Below are 19,592 nucleotides of genomic sequence, written 5' to 3' on the forward strand. Positions count from 1 at the left end.
ACTCTGATTTTCTCACACTCCACTTCGCATCTGTTGGGAAATCCAAATGATTTTTTAAAGCACATATTTAAAACATATTCAAAATCTAATCATTTCTCATTTGCTTCATTGTTCTCTTCCTGGTCTAAGCCACCATCGCCCCTTGCTGGGATGACTGCAGTAGCCCCCCATCTGGTCTCCCTGTACCTACCCTTAACCCCCTGTAGTCTATTCTCAACACAGAACAGAGAGATGTTTTTCACTCTAAAGTCAGATCATGTCTCTCTCAGTTCAGAACCTTTCGATGCGTCTGCCTTTCAAACAAAACCTAGAGTTCTTGCTATTTATTCATGATGAGGGAACACAGACTCATACACAGCCCAATCAGTATTCAAATGAGATGACAAAATAAAGAATATTTCAGCATGCAATGACTCAGGAATTCCCCAGCCAGATACTTTCTGAAAGAATTAGTCACAAATGTACTCCAGCTGCATTGAAAAAATAAATCCAAGAAAGAAGACAGTATGGTATATAAATAAAAGGGCTGAGGAAGAAAACAGTACAATTTGTAATTAAATGTAAATAATTATTTGTGCTACTTGTCTGTGATTAAAAATATTACTTAAGAGTTGGAAATAAAATTTCTAGACAATTTCAAAATGGCGATTTCTTGGGAGTAAGTAAAAATATGTTAAAAATTTTAACATCTGTGGAATGATATTCATACTCATTAGTTCCAATTACGATATAAAAATATTTAAATATGTGATTTAAAAGGATAACCTCTATAGGGATATTAATAGAATATATAACTTTAAAAACATCACACACTAAGAATGAACTAAGAAAATTCAATCTAAGGATGAAAAGGGATTAATCCTAAAGTAGAAATATGCATGTAAAATTAAATGGTAAGAATGAGGCCAAACATATCACTTATAAAAATAGAAGTGAATAGATTAATTCTTCAAAATATAAAGTTTTAAAATATTGTTATTAATTATTAAATTAATTATAAAAATCTTTCAAAGACAGAGGATCTCAGAGTAGCTGGAAAAATCCAAGGTAACACTGAAAAGACATGTATCTACAAATTAAAATGACGCAGAAAAATAAAAGGGTGGCAGATGGCTGGCTAGAAAGCCAGAGAAAGTCCAGCTCCTTGATGACTTAGGTGAGTAGCTGAACTACTCCTGAGATACTGCCCAATTCTAAATTTGTCACTACAGAAGAAAAAGAATTCCCTTATTAGGTTAGCCACTGTAGTCCGTTTTCTATTAACATAGTGAGACACAATTCCTAGTTGACATGTAAAATTATTGAGAAAGTCCTATCAGTAAATTTCTGTATAAGAGACTATCCAACAATATTAATATCAAACATGGTAAAATTCAAGGTGAAAAGCATTAAGGGGAACACAGAGAGACATTTGCTCATATTGATAAAAGTTACAATGCATTAAGAAGGATGCTTCTGAAATACAGATTCAAAAATAAGTTTAGACATACACACATATACACACAATACATGCAAAACTAACAGGAGAAATAGACAAAACTATAATCATAAAGACAGACGCTAATACATCTCTCTCAGGAATGGGCATTTATTGTGAGACGACTGTTTAATTTCATTCCGAAAGACATCCAAAATCCAAATGTCATGCATGAATGTGTAGAACAAAAGTCACCAAAAGTGACTGAAGAAGAAATAGAAATCCTGGATAAGAGATTAACTTTAGAAGAACTGCAAAGCTTGTAGATCATCTGTTCCTCATCCTTTCCCAATATTGTCTCTTCCATTGGGCTCTGCCATCCAGCCCGTAGGGAGCCACTACCTCTAAATAGTTTTCCATGTGAAGCATTCCTACCCTTCCCCAAATAATGTGCTATATTATGTAAGCTACTGTATATGTGAGCAAAGGATTAGCACACGACCTGTTTTCTCAGTTATTCTGTACGCCCATTCTCTGTGTCTTTCTGTATCCCTTTAAACTTAAACAACGCTGTACAAATAAATAAATAAATACTGGATATACATTAACCGGCATTGAAAAAATAATGAGATGTTCTCATAATTACTGAGAGGACAGAGCAAAGCTTTAAGATCATCAAGAAATAATTAAGGAGCTTGGCAGAAAAAAAAAATCACTGATTCCTAGAGGTCTCAGTTTGCTGAGCACCTGACCGCTGTGTTGATATGTCACTCAGTTGCCCTACTTTGGAGTCTTCCCCAGATCAAGTGGAGTTATCCAAAACCAGCATGAAGAATGTCATGTTTTATAGTTTCTACTTGGAATCTTTCAGAGGCAGTTTTATTAGGGTCTAAATAAATCAAATGTAAGGTAATGAAATCCCCACTAGACTTAATGGCTCCAGGAATGATGTCTGTCTTGTTTATTTGGTATAGTTTTAATGCTTATTACAGTGCCTGGTACACCTCAAACATGCAACTTGATAAACTAAATTGAAGGTTTAGTGTTTGGCTTGAAGCACTTACCTTAGGCTAAGGAACTGAAAGCTAATTAACCAAGTAACTAACAAGCTAACTAAAATAAGATAATAATTAACTAAACTGTCCAAGGTGGTTACCTGAATCCAACATTGGAGTGAAGAGCAATATTCCAATATTCACAATGCAGACGTTGACTATTCATTGGATTATGAAAGACTAAAAGTAGAGAGTTGTCTTGCGTATGGTAGTAAGAATCAATCCACCTGTATTGCTGCCTGGCTTCTTGAAGAACCTGAAATCAAAATAATTACATTGTTGTGTCTTTTTTTCCATGAGAAGCATCTCCTGCTAAGGTATGTCTCTGCCCCCTTACCCTCATCCCTTTATTTCCACACTTGGTCTCACTGTTAGTGAGAACATCAGTGGTAGAATTTGGGGGGAACATTTCAGCAACTCTTACAGAAAATAAAATACTAGCCTCCAGGCATAGAGGCATTTGCTCAAGTGTTTTTTATTCAGGCTTGGAGATAATAATTAAGTCAAGCAGTTATTTAACGTTTTCCATGCCTTCATATAGATCATCTCATTTTCTCGTCATTAAAAACCCCGGATAAATAGGAACAATTATTTTTCCTATTTTGAAATATTAAAATCCTCATTTTTTCAGTGTAAACTGGGGCTGAGAAAGGATGAGAGGTTTGTCTAAGAAGATAGAGTTCGTAAGTCCTGGTGCCAGGACACCAGTCTCTGTGTCATCATTTTTGCACTCCAAAGAGTGCTCTCCACCACACCATGCTGTAGTACAGAGGAACAAGGTGCATGGTCTTTCTCATACATACTGTTTGCACGTGACTTCTAACCTTGGCCTTTTCCAAAACATTCCACCCTCAGCATGCACTGCGATCTCAGCTACTGACAGAGGGGCACAGAGGGCAGGGCACACTTTGTCCTGCTTCTATTTCACTGCCAATCAATATAAGGAAACATGTCCACAGGGAAATAAATTACACAGCTGTGGATTGTTGTTTTTGTTTTCGTTTTCAACATCAATCTCATGCAGGAACTTTCAGTTCTCTGCTGGTGGGTGATCTGAAGGCATGGAATTGCATATTATGTTAGGAAAGGACTGTTTTACTTTTGCTTTCAATTTTACACTGGTAGCATTACCAAAATAATACATTTACTTCCCGAATCTAGTCCCCTGTATGAGTGTCTTTATGGAGCGGTATTGAAACTATTACATCTGTTCCCTGAGAGGCAATACCAGAGACACACATGTGGTGAATATTTTTGCATTAATTTTGTTGTTGTTGTTGTTACATAGGGTACTATTCATTACTTTACTTTTTGGAGATGCAAATTCCTTTTAGACTTTAAACCCCCAAACAAAACATGTTCATTTCTGATGAACATGTATCCTTCTTTCCATTAGAGAGCTCTGTAAAATTTGTTTTCATGTTTACTTTGGCTGCTAGAATTTATAGCACTAAGTTTCTCAGAGCTATGGCTGCTCTCAATCAATGTTTGATAAGTTTTCAAATAGTATCTTTCCTCTCCATTTTTTTTTACTATTTGGCTTTTCCCTATTATCCTATATTAATATTGTGGTGCCATGAACTTTAGTTAAATTTTTTTTATTAAAAATAAACACATATTTATTGAAGCATTGAAGCATTATTCACAGTAGCCAAGATATGGAGGCAACCCAACTGTCCAACCACAGAAGATGGATAAAGAAGATGTAAAATAGATAGATAGATAGATAGATAGATAGATAATGAAACCTTGCCATTTACAACAACATGGATGGATCTGGAGGGTGCAATGCTAAGTGAAATAAGTCCGTCAGAGAAGGAAAAACACTATATTATTTCACTCATATGTGGAATTCAAGAAACAAAACAAAGGAAAAGGAGACAAACAAAAAACCAGACTCCTAAATACAGAGAACAAACTGGTGACTGCCCAGAGGGGAGGTGGGTAGGAAATGGGTGAAATAGAGAAAGGGGATTAAAAGTACACTTAGTGGGATGAGCATTGAGAAATGTATAGACTAGTTGAATCATTATATTTTACACCTGAGACTAATATAACACTGTTATTTATAGTTCAGTTAAAAAAGAAACACCTACTATGTGCCAGGTACTGTGTAGGTTCTTGGGGAAAAAAATGAACAAGATAGATGAGATTTTCCTTTAAAATTTAATAAAGATTTTTACAGATCATCCTGGATTCAGGGAGGTGTCCTAAGCAGATGAAATTGATGGGAGTACCTGATTCATAGAATGGACTGGACGAGAGCAGAAGCAGGTTAATGATTAGGAGGATGTTGCAGGAGAAGAGGAGGGTGGCTGTAGCAACAGTGGAGGTGGTGAAGAGCTTGAAGATATATTTTGAGGTACACCCTTCAAAATCTGACAATGGATCAGACATGAGGGATGCAGTCAAGCTGAGATAAGTGAGAACTCTTAGCCTTCTGGCTTGAAGGTGACATTTTCTGAGGTGGATGAGGAGAGAAACATGCTCACGTGGGAAAATTATGAGCTTTGTGTGGGACCCTGAAGTTGAGATGCCCGTCATAAATTCAGGTGGAATTTGGAGTTAGGTATCCTAGTATGGAACTAAGAAATAATTTGGAAGATAAAATTGTAGCAGTCATTAGCATTAGGTCATAGATAATAGATGAAATCGTCACAAGGATGTTTGCAGAAGAGAGAAGAAGGTTCAGGGCTCAGACTCAAGCCATTTCGATATGTAGACATTAGGTCAACAAAAGTCCAAACAGAGCACTGAGGAGAAGTACAGTTTGGCACCTTGGAAACCAAGAGTGGGCAGTGTTTCACAGTAAAGTGATCAGCTCTGCGATGCTGTTAAAAGACCAAGGAAGATGAAGCAAGATAATTGTCCATTAGATGTGGCAGGACAGTGATTCATAAAGGGGTGAGGACAGAGCCAAATCGAAAAAAAGCCAAAGCCTGAAATGAACTTCCATTTTAAAGATGAGAGATTAAACCCATGTACTTCTTGACACCTCATTAAAAGAACAGTAAAATTACTGGGTTTTAGTACCACAAAGCTGAAGGTCACAGAAGAGGAGACAAAGGCAACAACAGTTGAGAAGCTGGAAAGCAGAAGGATAGGGGTAACTGCTGGTAGAAAGAAAATCAAATTCTAAGATTAATTTTATGAGAGGCCAGAAGTAACCTTGTGCAGAAGTGCAGAAAGGCTCAAGAAAGCACCAGAGCACTGCCCCACTCTGAGAGTGGGGTCAAGGAGACACTGAAAATAGGAAGATTAGAGTATTTTTAAGAAGCCGTTAGGGTCTCCGGAAGCCCTCCACGATTCTGAGCAACTAGGCGTCTGCCCATCTCCCACCTCAGCGGACAAAGGGAGGATTATGACCTATAGAAATGACCCCGTGGATTCTAAGTAGAGGGATTCCAGGCACTGCTAAGGGGAAGATGTGCTACAGAAAAAATGAGAATTGTTTAAAAGCATAAATTGATGTCCAAGAAATAGAAGGTGACCCACATGTATAATTCTACATTTAATAGTAGCCGTAGTTTACAAGTAGAAAGAAACAGATAAGATTACTTTTTAAAATATATTTTATTTGGGGCGCCTGCATGGCTCAGTCAGTTAAGCATCCAACTCTTGGTCTTGGCTCAGGTCATGAGCCCTGTGTCAGGTTCTGCCCCGACAGTGGGGAGCCTGCTTAGGCTTCTGTCTCTTCCTCTCTCTGCCCCTCCCCCACTCACTCTCTGTCCATCTGTTTCTCTCAAAATAAATAAAAACCTAAACAAATATATATTTTATTTAACTCAATATGTCAAAAAATTATCATTTCAATATGTAATGAATATAAAAATTGTTAATGGGATATATCACCTTTTTCATATTAAGTTTTTGAAATTTGGTATATATACTTAAACCAAATATATAGTATACGTGTAGTAACATATATAATAATAAGTAATATATACTATATTATTTAAGTAATATATACTATAGTATATAAGTAATATGTACTATAGTATATAACTAATATATACTATAGTATATAAGTAATATATATATATACTATATACTACATATATAATACATAATAGTATAATAGTATAATATATATATTACTTATATAGTAAGTATTATAATACTATATACATATATATTAGAAGTAATGTATATACTATACATAAGTATATAAGTATTATTTATGTACTATAGTATATACTATAGCAAACATACAGAACGTCTCAATTTGGACAAAGTACATTTCAGGTAGTCAGAAGCTACCTGTGAGTAGTGGTTACCATATTGAACAATGCATATCTAGAGACTGGATGGTAAGAAGTGTAACTGCCTTTCCCCCACCACTCAGCTTCCAAAACCCTGACAGGTAAGTTATGTCTTTCAGTTAGGAAATTAGGGGTTTTCTCCCCTGGAGAATTTAAATGGCTTAAGGGTACAGACTAATGTACCAACACTGATGGGTATCCCAAGGAAACTACCCAGCCAAGTCACCCAAAATGAAGTCCATTTATTGACAACTCCTTCCTTCCCTGACCTCATGTAGTACCTCCTATGATATTTTTAGTGTCTCATTATTAACATGAAGAAAAAGGCAAATATCACAAGGTATTACTCTCTGAAATGAAAAATAAAGACCAAAAAACAAAAGTAAAAATAAACTTGAGAGAAAAAGAAAAAAATTTGAGGAAAAAGACACAATCTAGGGATAAAACACTAAGACTTCAAAGGACTTTAATATCCTCAGAGAGATAAGAGAAGATATGGTATCAGGTAAGACAAATAAGATGCTATAAAAAAGTAATTTGTAATTATAAATAGAACTTTAGGAAATTAAAAATCATGATAACAGAAATAGAAAGCTCAGTAGAAAAACCAAATGAAAGCTGAGCCATATCTCCAGGAAAAAAAAAAAAAAGACAAGTATTGGAAATTAGGAAAGAAAAGGTAAGGAAATTGGAAGTTCAGTCCAGAAAGTTCAGCACCAGAATAACAGAAAGAAGAAACAGAAAAAACAGTAGGGAGAAGGTTATCAAAGAAATGATTACAGAACATTTGTTTCCTAGAATATAAAGACAGGAGTCTCTGGATTGTTCTGGGCTTACCACTACGATACTTGGAAATAGAACCACACCAAGGCACATCAACAGGAAACCAACAACACTGGAGCAAACAGAAGATCTTAAAATCTCCCAGACAGAAGGAAAAAAACAGGCTCAAACAACTAATCAGGAATCAGAATTTCCTTGTTGCTTTTCCTCAAGGACAACCCAAGAAGCTAGAAGACAATTGAGGAATGCCTTCAAAATGTTGAGGGAAAATGCTTTCTGACTGAGCATTTTATGTAAAGCCAAACTGTCACTCAAACGTAAGGGTAGAATTAAGAGGGTTGCACACATCCAATGCCCCCCCCCAATTTACCTGCCATGAATTTTAATTCAGAAAGCAATTAGAAGTGATAGTCCCCTACAAAAAGGGAGTAACTCAGGAAAGAAGATGACACGTGATTCAGGAACCCAGTGTCTGGTTGGAAAGAGAGGCCAAGGATGTGACCCAGATGATAAGAAAGGAAGCTCCCAGGGCCACAGTTGTGAAGTAGGCCTGGAGGGCAAGCGGGAGTTCAGAGCATATGGGAGAGAGGTGGCTTAGATGATAAAATTGATCGAGTGCCTGTGTGGTTTAATGTATTGAGAGGAGATTTCACTCTTTGGTGGAGAGTTTGGGGATGAGTAATATAAATGCATAGTAAACTACACAAAGGAAAAAACATGGGAAAACAAACACCAAGGAAAACAAAAATAGTATCAAGAAAGAAAATGTAATAGTTCAGCTATGAATAAAATTTATAAAAATGAAATAAACTAAATATTCAATATTGAGCTACACAAAAATGATGATATAGTTAACAGTGTTAGAGAATGGGAAGAAGGGAGTATATGAGTGAGTGTGTACGTGTGTGTGTGTGTGTGTGTGTGTGTGTTCACATGCACATGCATACGCTTGATGGGGGTTGGCAGCTATTTCCTCAAGAGAGAATCAGTTGATGGTGATGCCCAACCAAAAGTAAAACTAAACAAAATATACTCATTATTAGAGGTAACTGAGTTAAGTAACACAAGAAACCTGTAAATGCCTTGAAGATTTTTACCTCTGAGAATTTGGGCATGGGGGTAGGAGGGAGTTGCTATTTTTCATAAGACTCTTTATAGAGCTTTCTGGGTTTAAAACTGTGTAGAGGTAGGGGCTCCTGGGTGGCACAGTTGGTTAAATGCCTGACTCTTGATCTCGGCTCAGTTCATGATCTCCGGTTCATGAGATCGAGCCCTGCAGCAGGCTCTTTGCTGACAGCGCAGAGCCTGCTTGGGATTCTCTCTCTCTCTCTCTCTGCCCCTTCCCACCCTTGCACGCATGAGCTCTCTCTCAAATAAATAAACATTTTAAAAAATGTGTGGATCTAAAACTTTGTTGTCAGTAGTTAAAAAGATAAAAACAAAAGCAAGTACAGGTTTTTGCATAAAATGTATACACAGAAAATGTAGGGTTACTTGTTATTTTGCATGAGCACAAGTTCTGTGGCCAGATTTCTTGGGTTCATATCTTGCTTCTCTCACTTGCCAGCCATGTGACCTTGGGCAAAAGTTACTCTTGGTCAAGATGTCTCAATTTTCTATTATTTACATAGGTTTCTACTTCAAAGGACTGTTGCAAGGATTAAATGAACAAATAATACTTACTAATCATTGCTAGCAAAATGGTAAGTGCTCAATAAACACTAGCTATCACAGGTTCTATTGACCTGTAAACTGCATCAGAAAATACTTTGAAATGTAGTGAAAACTTCGTAGAACTGATAGGCAATATGGGAAAAATAAGATTGCTTTCCCATAATGCCTTACTTTTGTTCTTAGAAAATATGTGCAGCAGTCATGTCTATTTCCTTTCTTCTTCAAGATTTTATAAAAACATCCCTTTGGGTGGAGATTCCCTGGGCGTGCATAGCTCAATCTGGGAATACATTCATTTTAAAGCTGAAGTAAATGGGAATATTGATCAGAAGTAGATCTGAGAGAGTGACCTAGAAGCAAACTATTCTAAATCATACCATGACTCCCCAGACCTGTCCAACCGTCTCCTGGAGACTCACGGTCCATTAATACCTGAAGCAGAACTTTCGGTTTAAAATGTTCAGTGTAACTCCAGTCCATTAAACTGCGTTGTTGCGTTTTCTTTATGTCCTCCAGGTCTGCTTCCACAGTCATCTTCTTGGGTTTCTAAAAAACCATAGGGGTACAATTTCAGCTTTAATTTGTTCAAGTCCAAATGGAGCCCTCTTGGACTCCATCGACTAACCAGCATGCACTCCATTTTAATTGGGGAAATCTGCATATGTATAAATCCATATGGCAACATTTTAGGAGAGCTGCTGCCAGAAAGAGTATGCCTTTGAGTTTTTTTTTTTTTATGGGCAACATAATCTAAATATTTTTATTGTTAGGTTATACTCTTCTGAGTCCTGTTAGCAATTATAGGCAGGTTTTCTGAACTCACTTCAAGACAGCATTAGTTCTACATGGCTGTATGGTCAGCAGGTGTTTGTGAGGTTGCCAAGCCACACTGTCTAGAGAGGAGCATGGAGCTTGGAAGTTTTGCTTAAGCCGCTAGTGAAATTAACTCCTTTCTCTCCAGTTGGAGCTCGTCTGAGGATGTCCGAGTAATCCCCTTCCTTATCCTGCTAAGCATCTCCTTTGTGTGTGTGTGTGTGTGTGTGTGTGTGTGTGTGTGTGTGTGTGTTTTTCTCACTCTGGGTCACAGTTTTCTCAGATCATCTTACTTGTATCTACACTTATAGGAAAACAATTCCTTACCTTTTCAAGAGGATCAGCCTTTGTGACTGCTTCATCTTTGATCTCATTGTTCGTGGTCTGTTCTGTAAATCAAAGACACCAACATCCAGTTGTGTTTGGGCTTTGTTCTTGCCTTTGTCAGTGCTGTGCCTTTTTGTTGCCCATATGATCTATGTTTCTGTGCTGAAAAGGTAATTCCTGAAAGGCATGTTTCATGCCTCCAAAAAGGTGTTTGTGTCAATAATTCTAAATCAGTGTCTACCTAGAAAAGTTACACTAAACCCTTGGAAAAGAACCCAGCTTCCTCTATGATACATTCCTAAATCAGATCAGATAATTATGCCTTCAGGCTATCTCCCTCACTTCTAAAAATGTACCTTTACCTTTATGAGTTGCAAATATTTGCTGATTAAACTACAGCTCTTGTGATTCTGAATCTCTCATGTAGAAATGGATAAACTATATAGCACATTCCCAGTTTGACCAAAGAAATGGAGTGGGTGATGAATCTTGGGGTAATGTATTTGCGATGCCGCTGAATAACTGAGCCAACATGGCTTTTTACCAACCTTAGAACAACAGCAAATTAATCCCTGCATAGTCATATATAAAATGGTCCCACCTTCACTCTCCAAACACATCCCTTCCACTCGCATTTTGCTCCTTCCTCTCCAGGCTCTCCAGCTTGCTGGCTGTGTCTTAAAGTTTTCACACTTGCCTTTCATTCTGTCTTGCTTTGTTTTTAGATAATCACTTGGTTCAAACCCTTATTTCATTCATATTGTTACTCCAATGTCATCTCTTCCAGGGCTTTTCTGCCTTTCACCCTGTTGTATTTTTAATCATGGCATTTACTAGCATCTGATAATATTTACTTGTGTCTATCTCTCCATCTTGGATGTGAATTCCTGGAGAATAAGAACTTGCTCTTATTTTCTGTAACTGTACCCCGAGTGCCCAGCACATGGTGGGACTTCAGTACAGTTCGTTTTGATTGAATGAGGAAAATCTATATCATATACTAAAACTGGAAATGTATCTAAAGCCATACAGAGAGAGAAGAACTGTGGAAGAAACCCAAAACAAAAGCTTATTTTAGGGTAAGCATACGACTCAGCTTCATTCTGTGGCAAAGAGAACTGTATCTACACCTCTAGCGGGAATAGTTAATCATGTCTACCAAGGATAGACCAATGTTTTTCTTTCTTTTAGGAGCATAGCTACTTACATTTTTGCTACTAGTTTCATCTTGCCTTGGGCTGGTGAAGGTGATGGTATGAGTGTCCCATTTTGATTTAGGGGACAACTATGAAGTCAATTCAGTTCAGTATTTATATAAATACATCTACTCAAGAGAAAACTCGGGCCAACTATAACTCTAAATAGACCATGATGTCCCTTGTGTCCCTAAAGCAATTGATATGAAATCTGTGGAATAAAAATTATTCTATTCTGTGGTCTGCCAGATTTCCGGGAGATTTGATATTCCCTCCTGTGTCTAAGGATCCAGCGGAAAAAGTCTCCAGTTTAGAAAATATGTTTTAAAAAATTGTGCATCAGTTATTTTGTCAAAGGAAAGAACATTCTAAAACCAGTCTGAACTCTTTATTTAATCGTAGAGTAAAAATCACTTTTTCCTTTCTTTCTGATTCTGCCTTCAACCCCATAATCCTTTGACAGTGTGATTCAGTAGCTTTTGACACATCTGGAAATGGATGCTTTCTCATCCCTTTGAAAAACAGCTTTCCTAATCTGTTTTACTTTAGAGATAACAAGATCCCTCTGCAAAGCAGTTACTTTATTAAAAAAACACCCAACAAGCATAGAGGGCACATCTAAACCCATAGCCTCACGGTTATCAACTCTCAGGTTTTTCATAAATATCCAATAGGCCCTGTCAAGTTCAAAAACAGTCTCAGATGGAAATCCAGTGTTTGGTTAAGAAAAGCACAAATATTCAGTCCTTCACATCCAGCAACAGGTTTTTATATGTATTTAATGCTAAGATGGTTTTGCAGGAAATACGTGAACAATTTCTGCTTTGTTTCAAACGATTTCAAGTGGCTGCTTTAGAAGTACGATTCAGAGTCGGGGGGCACGCAAGACCAACAACAAGTTCCCTTAGACACAGCAGCCATCATGGGGCACCAAAGCTCAGCCACCCTCCCCTGTCTAACTGTAACAGTTCCTTGATGGGGGTCAATACACACCCTATAGGATCCTTTACAGGTTGTGGGGGTTCAGCTCTCAAGGATTGCTCCGTCTCTAGGACACACTATCCATTATAGCATTTTTAGCCCCGAAGATTTAGAGTTGCTCAAATCATCTACTTTCCACCAGGATTTGGAACGCTAATTTACATGGTCTGACCACCAGGTGGCAAAAGTTGCCTGAAGAAAACTATACACCAGTTGCTCTTCTAAAGAAAAGAACAAAACACAAAGGAAAAAACTTCAGGCCTTATATCTCTCCTGGCTTATTCTGGATCCATATTAACACAAAGTGACTTCTTTGTCATACATTTACATTCCCACAGGATGCACTAATGCCATAACATCCCAGATTAACTTATTTGGCTTAATTATTTTTGTGAGCTAGGCTGATACGTAAGGGCACTTAGAACAGAGAAATAGGAAATCAACCCTTTTGGGAAGTAAGACCCAACGGTAATAAAATTGAGTTAAGTATCAGCATAAAGAAGAGACCATGAGTGTGGCTAAGCCCATAGACAAGAAATTTCTGGAACTGAGGAAGCCACAAGACACAGCACTGGTTTGGAGTTAGCTCTCTGTTGGAATCCTGACTTCCTACTTGTATGTAGTTGAACAAGTTACTTAATCCCTCTGGTCTTCAACTCCTTGTCTTTAGAATTGGGATAATAGTATCTTACTCATAGACTTGAAGTTTATATTGAATACTAGTTAATATATGTAAAATGTCTTAGCATAGTGCTTGGAATATAGCAGGGCATTACTAAATAAATGTTATATCCTTCTCTCCTCTGTCCCCCTCACCCTCACTTATCTGCTCTACTAATCAGCAATCAGATTTTCCCTAATTCTATTCTATCAATGACTTCCTCTTTTACCCTCATCTAAGTAAATGAAAATGGCAAGATGACTATTCGGTCAATATTGACTTGGGGCTCCTGGCGGGTCAGTCAGTTAATTGTCCAGCTCTTGATTTCTGCTCAGGTCATGATCTCATGGTTTGTGAGATGAGCCCCATGTTGGGCTCTGTGCTGACAGCATAGAGCCTGCTTGGGATTCTCTCTCTCCCTCCCTCTTTGCCTCTTTCCTGCTTGCGATCTCTCTCTCTTTCTCACAAAATAAATAAATGTTAAAAAAAATACTGACTTCACATCTGTTCTCTTATGGCACTGATGATGTACTTTTGTTTAATGCTTTTTAAAATTATGAATTATAACACATACAGAGAAGTACATAGAACAGAAATGCTTAGTATCATGAATCATGATAAAGTCCCAGCACTGCAGACATTTTATGTGTGTCCTTTTATAACCATGACCTCCTTGTTAAAATATCATATTAATCCTGACTTTTTTTGTGTGGATCATTTTGGGTTTTCTACATACACAATATTTACAAATAGTAATAGTTTTGTTTCTTCCTTTTCAAATCTTACATTTTCGTCTCTTTTTCTTACCTTACTGAGTTGGCTAGCATCTCCAATGTAATACTGAATACAAGTGTTTATAGTATACACCTTCCTGGTGTCAAGGGAAATCTTTCAACATTTTATCTTGATATATAATGTTTGTTGTAGCAATTTAAGAATAAACTTTACAAGGTAGAAAATTTTTCCTTCTATTACTAGTTTGCTAAGTTTTTTTTCATGAATTTCTAGAGTTTTAAGTGCTTTTTCTGCATCGATTGAGAATGATTATATAATTTTTCTCAGTGTGTTAACTGATAAATTATATTGATTTTTACAATGTATGTTTTTTTTTCTCTATTCCTGTTATAAAAACAACTTGCTTGTGATGTATTAGTATCATTTTGTATATTGCTAGATCAGCTTACGTATGTTTTATTCAGGATTTTTGCATCTACGTTCATGAATCTGTTTGATGTATAATTTTCTTTTGTAGTACTATTGTTGACAGTTTGATTTTAAGGCTTATGCTAGCTTCCTAAAATGAGTAGGGAAGGATACACTTTTTTTATTTCTGGGAATAATTTTTAAGGTCAAAATTATTTCTTTTTTGAGTGGTATCACTAGTAAATAAGAATATTTGCGTTGGGTGTGTCCTTTTGGGGAGGATTTTTATATTTTTATTTATTTATTTTATCTATCTATCTATCTATTTTTATTTGAGAGAGATAAAGAGAGCACAAACTGGGGGGAGGGGCAGAGAGAGAGAGAGAGAGAGAGAAAATCTTAAGTAGGTTCCATGCTCAGCATGAAGCCCAATGTGGGGTCCAATCCCGTGACCCTGGGATAATGACCTGAGTTGAAATCAAGAGTTGGACACTCAACTGACTAAGCCACCCAGGCACCCTGGAGGATTTTTAATTATTGATTTAATTTATTTAAACAATTACAACACTATTTCTTCTTGAGTCACTGTTGGTAAGATATACTTTTCTAGTCATTTGCTCATTTCATTCTTATGTTTAGTGGAATAAAGTTGCTCATATCCTCTTATTATCTTTTACATTTCTGTAGGATCAGAAAAAAGTCTGTTTCTTTATTCCTATTGATTTTTATTCCTATTATTATTATTTATGCTTACTTTCTATGTGATCAGCCTTTTCTAAAAAAATAATTTATCAATTTTAAAAGTCTTTTCAAAGAACCACACTGTTATATTATTTGTTCTTCCTTGTTACATCTATATTTTATATCTTAATAATTTACTCTTATTTTATTTTCTTCCTTTTACTTTATTTGGATTTATTTTGTTCATCTTTATCTAACAACTTGAGGCTGATGTTTGGCTAATTAATTTTTAGCTTTCTTTTTAAAAATGTATTCATTTAAAGCTGTAAACTTCTCTCTGAGTATCCCTTGCTTTAGCTGCATTATAGAAATCTTAATATTCAGTATTTCCATTACTATTCAACTTGAAATATTTCTTAATTTCTATTGTGACTTTTTCATTGAGTGAGGTGTTTTGCAGAAGTATATTTCTTAACTTGGAAATTTTAGGTATTTTCCCATTATTTTTTTTTGTAACTAATGTCCACCATAATTTCACTGTGGTATGAGAATATACTCTGTAGTTTTGATCCTGTGAAAATTTGCTGATACTTTTTCTATGGCCCAGCATACAGTTAATATTTTTAAGATAAGCATACCTGTGACCTTTAAGAAGCTATAGTATTATGGAAACTTAATACAGACGTATGAATAATTGTAATAAGTAGTAGGAAATGATCATTAATGCTATAAAGGGAGCACAGATTAACTGTGACCACAGGAATGCTAAGGGAGCCATTTCTAGCTGGACACATCTAACAAGGCTTCATGGCGGTGCCACTGAAACCTAATTGTAATAAAAAAGAAAGCTCTAGGCGAAGGGTATTGTGGAGGAAAGACACAGATTGAAAACAGTAGGCTGTGTAGAGGAAATAGAGCCTAATTCTGTTTGGCCAGAGCATGGGATAAGTAAGCAAAAGGGAAAAAGTGGAAAAGATTTTGGAAAAGTAATTTGGTACGACTGGAGACGCATGGTACAGCAGGCCAAAGAATTGGGTTCTATTAGTAGGGAGCCATTGAAGGTTGTAAGCAGGAAACTAACAGCTGTATTTTAAGTGATTAATCTAACAGCTATGTATAAGATAGCTCAGTAAATTTAGCCTAATAGTCTCCTATGCTTCTATACTTCCTAATATAACATTTATGATGCTATATTCTAATTTTTTTAATGTGTTTTTTTTTTTTTTATGTTTTGTTTTGTTTTGTTTTGAGAGAGAGAAAGACAGAGCATGAGCAGGGAAGAAGCAGAGACCAAGGGAGACACAGAATCTGAAGCAGGCTCCAGGCTCTGAGCTGTCAGCACAGAGCCTGATGTGGGGGTCGAACTCATGAACTGTGAGATCATGACCTGAACCCATGACCTGAGCCAAAGTCGGATGCTTAACTGACTGAGCCACCCAGGTGCCCCTATGATGCTATATTTTAGAATAAGAGTCATTACCTGAGCTATAAGGAGGAGAGAAAGAGAATCAGTGTTCTTCACTGAGCATTGATTTTGTACCAAGCTCTGTAGTAGGCAGTTCACTATCTTATTGCAGGTAGTTAGTTTTAAAATAATTTTTCATATAATCACAATAACCCTATGAAATACTAATGAGGAAAGTTTAATTACGTTCACCTCACTATATTTACTCAGGTAAGAGTGCACTAACAGGCTTTAGGATATTTTAAAAACAAGGGTTGAAATAACAAGGACTCACTCAGTAGCAAAGTTTAATTAACCAAATACCTTAGATGTTAAATAGTTTTTCAATTGAAACAGGGGGGCATTTAAATTTAGATAATGTTTCTTTTTTAAATTTTAAATTTATTTACTTAAATTCAAGTTCGTTAACATACAGTGTAGTATTGGTTTTCAGAAGTAGAATCCAATGATTCATCACTTATAGGTAACACCCAAGGCTCGTCCCAACATGTGCCCTCCTTAGTGCCTATCACCCATTTAACCCATCCCCCCACCCAATACCCCTCCAGCAACCGCCAGTTTGTTCTCTGTATTTAAGCGTCTCTTATGGTTTGCCCGCCTCTTTGTTTTAATCTTATTTTTCCTTCCCTTCACCTACATTCATCTGTTGTGTTTCTTAAATTCCACATATGAGTGATAATGTTTCTTGAATCATTTTTTGGATTAATACATTCTATAACAGTGTCTACACACACACACACACACACACACACACACACACACGATTACTCACCTGACAGCGCAGACTGGCGCTGAGTCCTCAAGCTGGTCTGCTCTGACAGCTCTATATTTTCATAGTCTAAGGGTTCCTTACTGTTTGGGTCAGACTGCTTCATTTTGTTAGAACCAGACCGACTAGGATCTGAAGGTTCTTTACTGACCTCATCCTCTTGCACCAACATTGACCAATTCTGATCCACAAATAAAATTCTGTCTTTGGCTTCAGTATCTAGTCAGTTTAAAGAGACTCCATTAGACACAATGCTAGAAAAATCAACAATCATAAAATGGAAGAATGCTTTTGGTTCCCTCCACGCACTGTACCTGTTTGGTGTTTGGCCTCTTGGGTATTCATTTTCATGATGTATTTCTGCCTTATCTGTTTAGCAAATCTGGCAGGGTTGTCCCACGGTATGTTGAACATCTCAGAATCTGTTCCATACATCATCTCAGAAGGCATTAGTATGCCTTCTTCATTAACCTCAGAGAGTTTCAGGCTCTCAAAAGTAAACACTTTGAAGGCTCGTTCTACTTCATTCCAGCTCAAGACTTCTGTAAGAAAGCAAGAACTATATGCTGCTAGGAATGCTCTTATTACCACATGGTACAGGGCTGACAGAGGGGCGCCCAGAGGGTCTGTCCACCGCAATGACAAGGCAGTCATATCATGATGGGTGTTGACCTGACTTTAAACATGGGCTCCACAGTTCTGCAACAAATGTCAATAGTGCCTAATAATAAGAAAGCTGCACAATCAAGGTATAATCTATCAGGATAATGTTCACAAACTGCTTCATAGCTTAATCAGTATTAGGTGTATTAGTATTAATTCACATGGATTCTCCAGGGTACCATATTGATTGAATATGTTTAAAACTTATGATTTGTAAGCAAAAGCACCTTTGCCACTGTTATAATTTGAAACAAACTACTCACTTGTGTCTAACATATACTGTTACATTCAGTAGGTTTTACTGACCCTTAGGGCTCAGAAAAGGCCTCTTTTCAGCCACTTGAACTGGTGGGTGAAAATAATAATTGCACTTCAAAGGTTATCAGCTTTCAATTGGCCCTATCCATTTGTGCTTTTTTAAAATTTTTTTTCCTTAATGTTTTTATTTATTTTTGAGACAGAAAGAGACAGAGCATGAGCAGGGAAGGGGCAGAGAGAGAGGTAGACACAGAACTGGAAGCAGGCTCCAGGCTCTGAGCCATCAGTACAGAGCCCGATGCGAGGCTTGAACTCACAGACTGTGAGATCATGACCTGAGCCGAGGTTGGACGCTCAACCGACTGAGCCACCCAGGCGCCCCTCCATTTGTGCTTTTATTCTCTTACAGTATTTATTTCATCCATCCACTTACTCACTTGCTCACTTGTTTTGTTTTCTATGTATTAGGCTTTGTCAGAGATGCCTCAGATTCAAAGAAAAGATTTGGTTCTTGCACTTTAGAAGTTCAAACTAGAGGGGTATGAGGTAGGTATTAGCAAATAATCATGGGATGCAATGAGGAAAAGTAAAATGATAGTGGCAGATCAATGATTCTGGGGTAACCTCCGCTTTTTCTCCAATAGAACTAAGGGCATGTGTTTTTGGAAAAATCATGAGGAAATTCAGAAGAGAAACAGGGAAGGGGGAAAAGTTACAGAACTAAGGAAGGTTTGCTCATTCATTCATTTTGCAAATATCTTTTGAGCACATATTAGTGGGCAAGGAATATAGTAAAAGCTGTGACCACAGCAGTAAACTAAGCAGTGAACTCCTGGTCTTATGGAGTATCCATTTTGGTGACTGGAAACAGGGTAAACAGAGAAGTGTATACCATACCAGAGATGATAAGAAGGATAAAGCCAGGTGAGGGGATAAAAAGTGATAGCAATTGGGGAGGGGCTATATATATATATATATATATATATATATATATATAGTAGTCAGAGAAGTGGGAGAGCAAGTTCTGTGAATATCTATCTGGGAGAAAAAGTGATAGATGCAGGAGAAAGAGTAAGTGCAAAGACCCTGAGGCAGTGGGGTGACCAACATGTTCAAGGAATCACAGTGAGGCCAACGCAGATAGAATGGAGTGGAACAGTGAGAGCTTGACAGGTGATGAGCTCAAAATACGGATGGCAGAAGAGTCTAGATTGTACTTTGAGTGACACGGGTGGCCACTAGAGAATTTTGAGTTAAAGAGGCACATGGTCTGACTAACATTTTAGAAGGATGATTCCAGTTATTTCATGAAGCAAAGGCTAGGTAAAAAGGTGAAAGGCTGTAGACCAATTGGAAAACTATTGAAATAGCCCAAGTGAGAGGCGATGGTGGACTGGGCTAGCATCACTGAGGGAGGCAGTGGGATTGGTTGTGGGGCATAAGA

At 37.1% G+C, this 19,592-nt stretch overlaps 1 protein-coding gene across 6 annotated transcripts in view; it reads right to left on the reverse strand.

Moving 5' to 3' along the window:
• The window catches only part of SPAG17 (sperm associated antigen 17), a 241,090-nt gene that overhangs the window by 121,317 nt on the left and 100,181 nt on the right, over positions 1–19,592 (reverse strand). For all 6 annotated transcript variants that reach the window (XM_042993865.1, XM_042993867.1, XM_007075678.3 and 3 more), the window contains exons 14-18: positions 17,542–17,769; positions 17,231–17,446; positions 10,332–10,393; positions 9,624–9,737; positions 2,574–2,728 (exon numbers count right to left, since the gene is read on the reverse strand). In XM_042993865.1, the coding sequence (XP_042849799.1) occupies positions 2,574–2,728; positions 9,624–9,737; positions 10,332–10,393; positions 17,231–17,446; positions 17,542–17,769 (775 nt within the window). The remainder of the gene's footprint in view (positions 1–2,573; positions 2,729–9,623; positions 9,738–10,331; positions 10,394–17,230; positions 17,447–17,541; positions 17,770–19,592) is intronic.

This window comes from Panthera tigris, chromosome C1 (assembly GCF_018350195.1).
Source record: "Panthera tigris isolate Pti1 chromosome C1, P.tigris_Pti1_mat1.1, whole genome shotgun sequence".
NCBI classification, from domain to species: domain Eukaryota; kingdom Metazoa; phylum Chordata; class Mammalia; order Carnivora; family Felidae; genus Panthera; species Panthera tigris.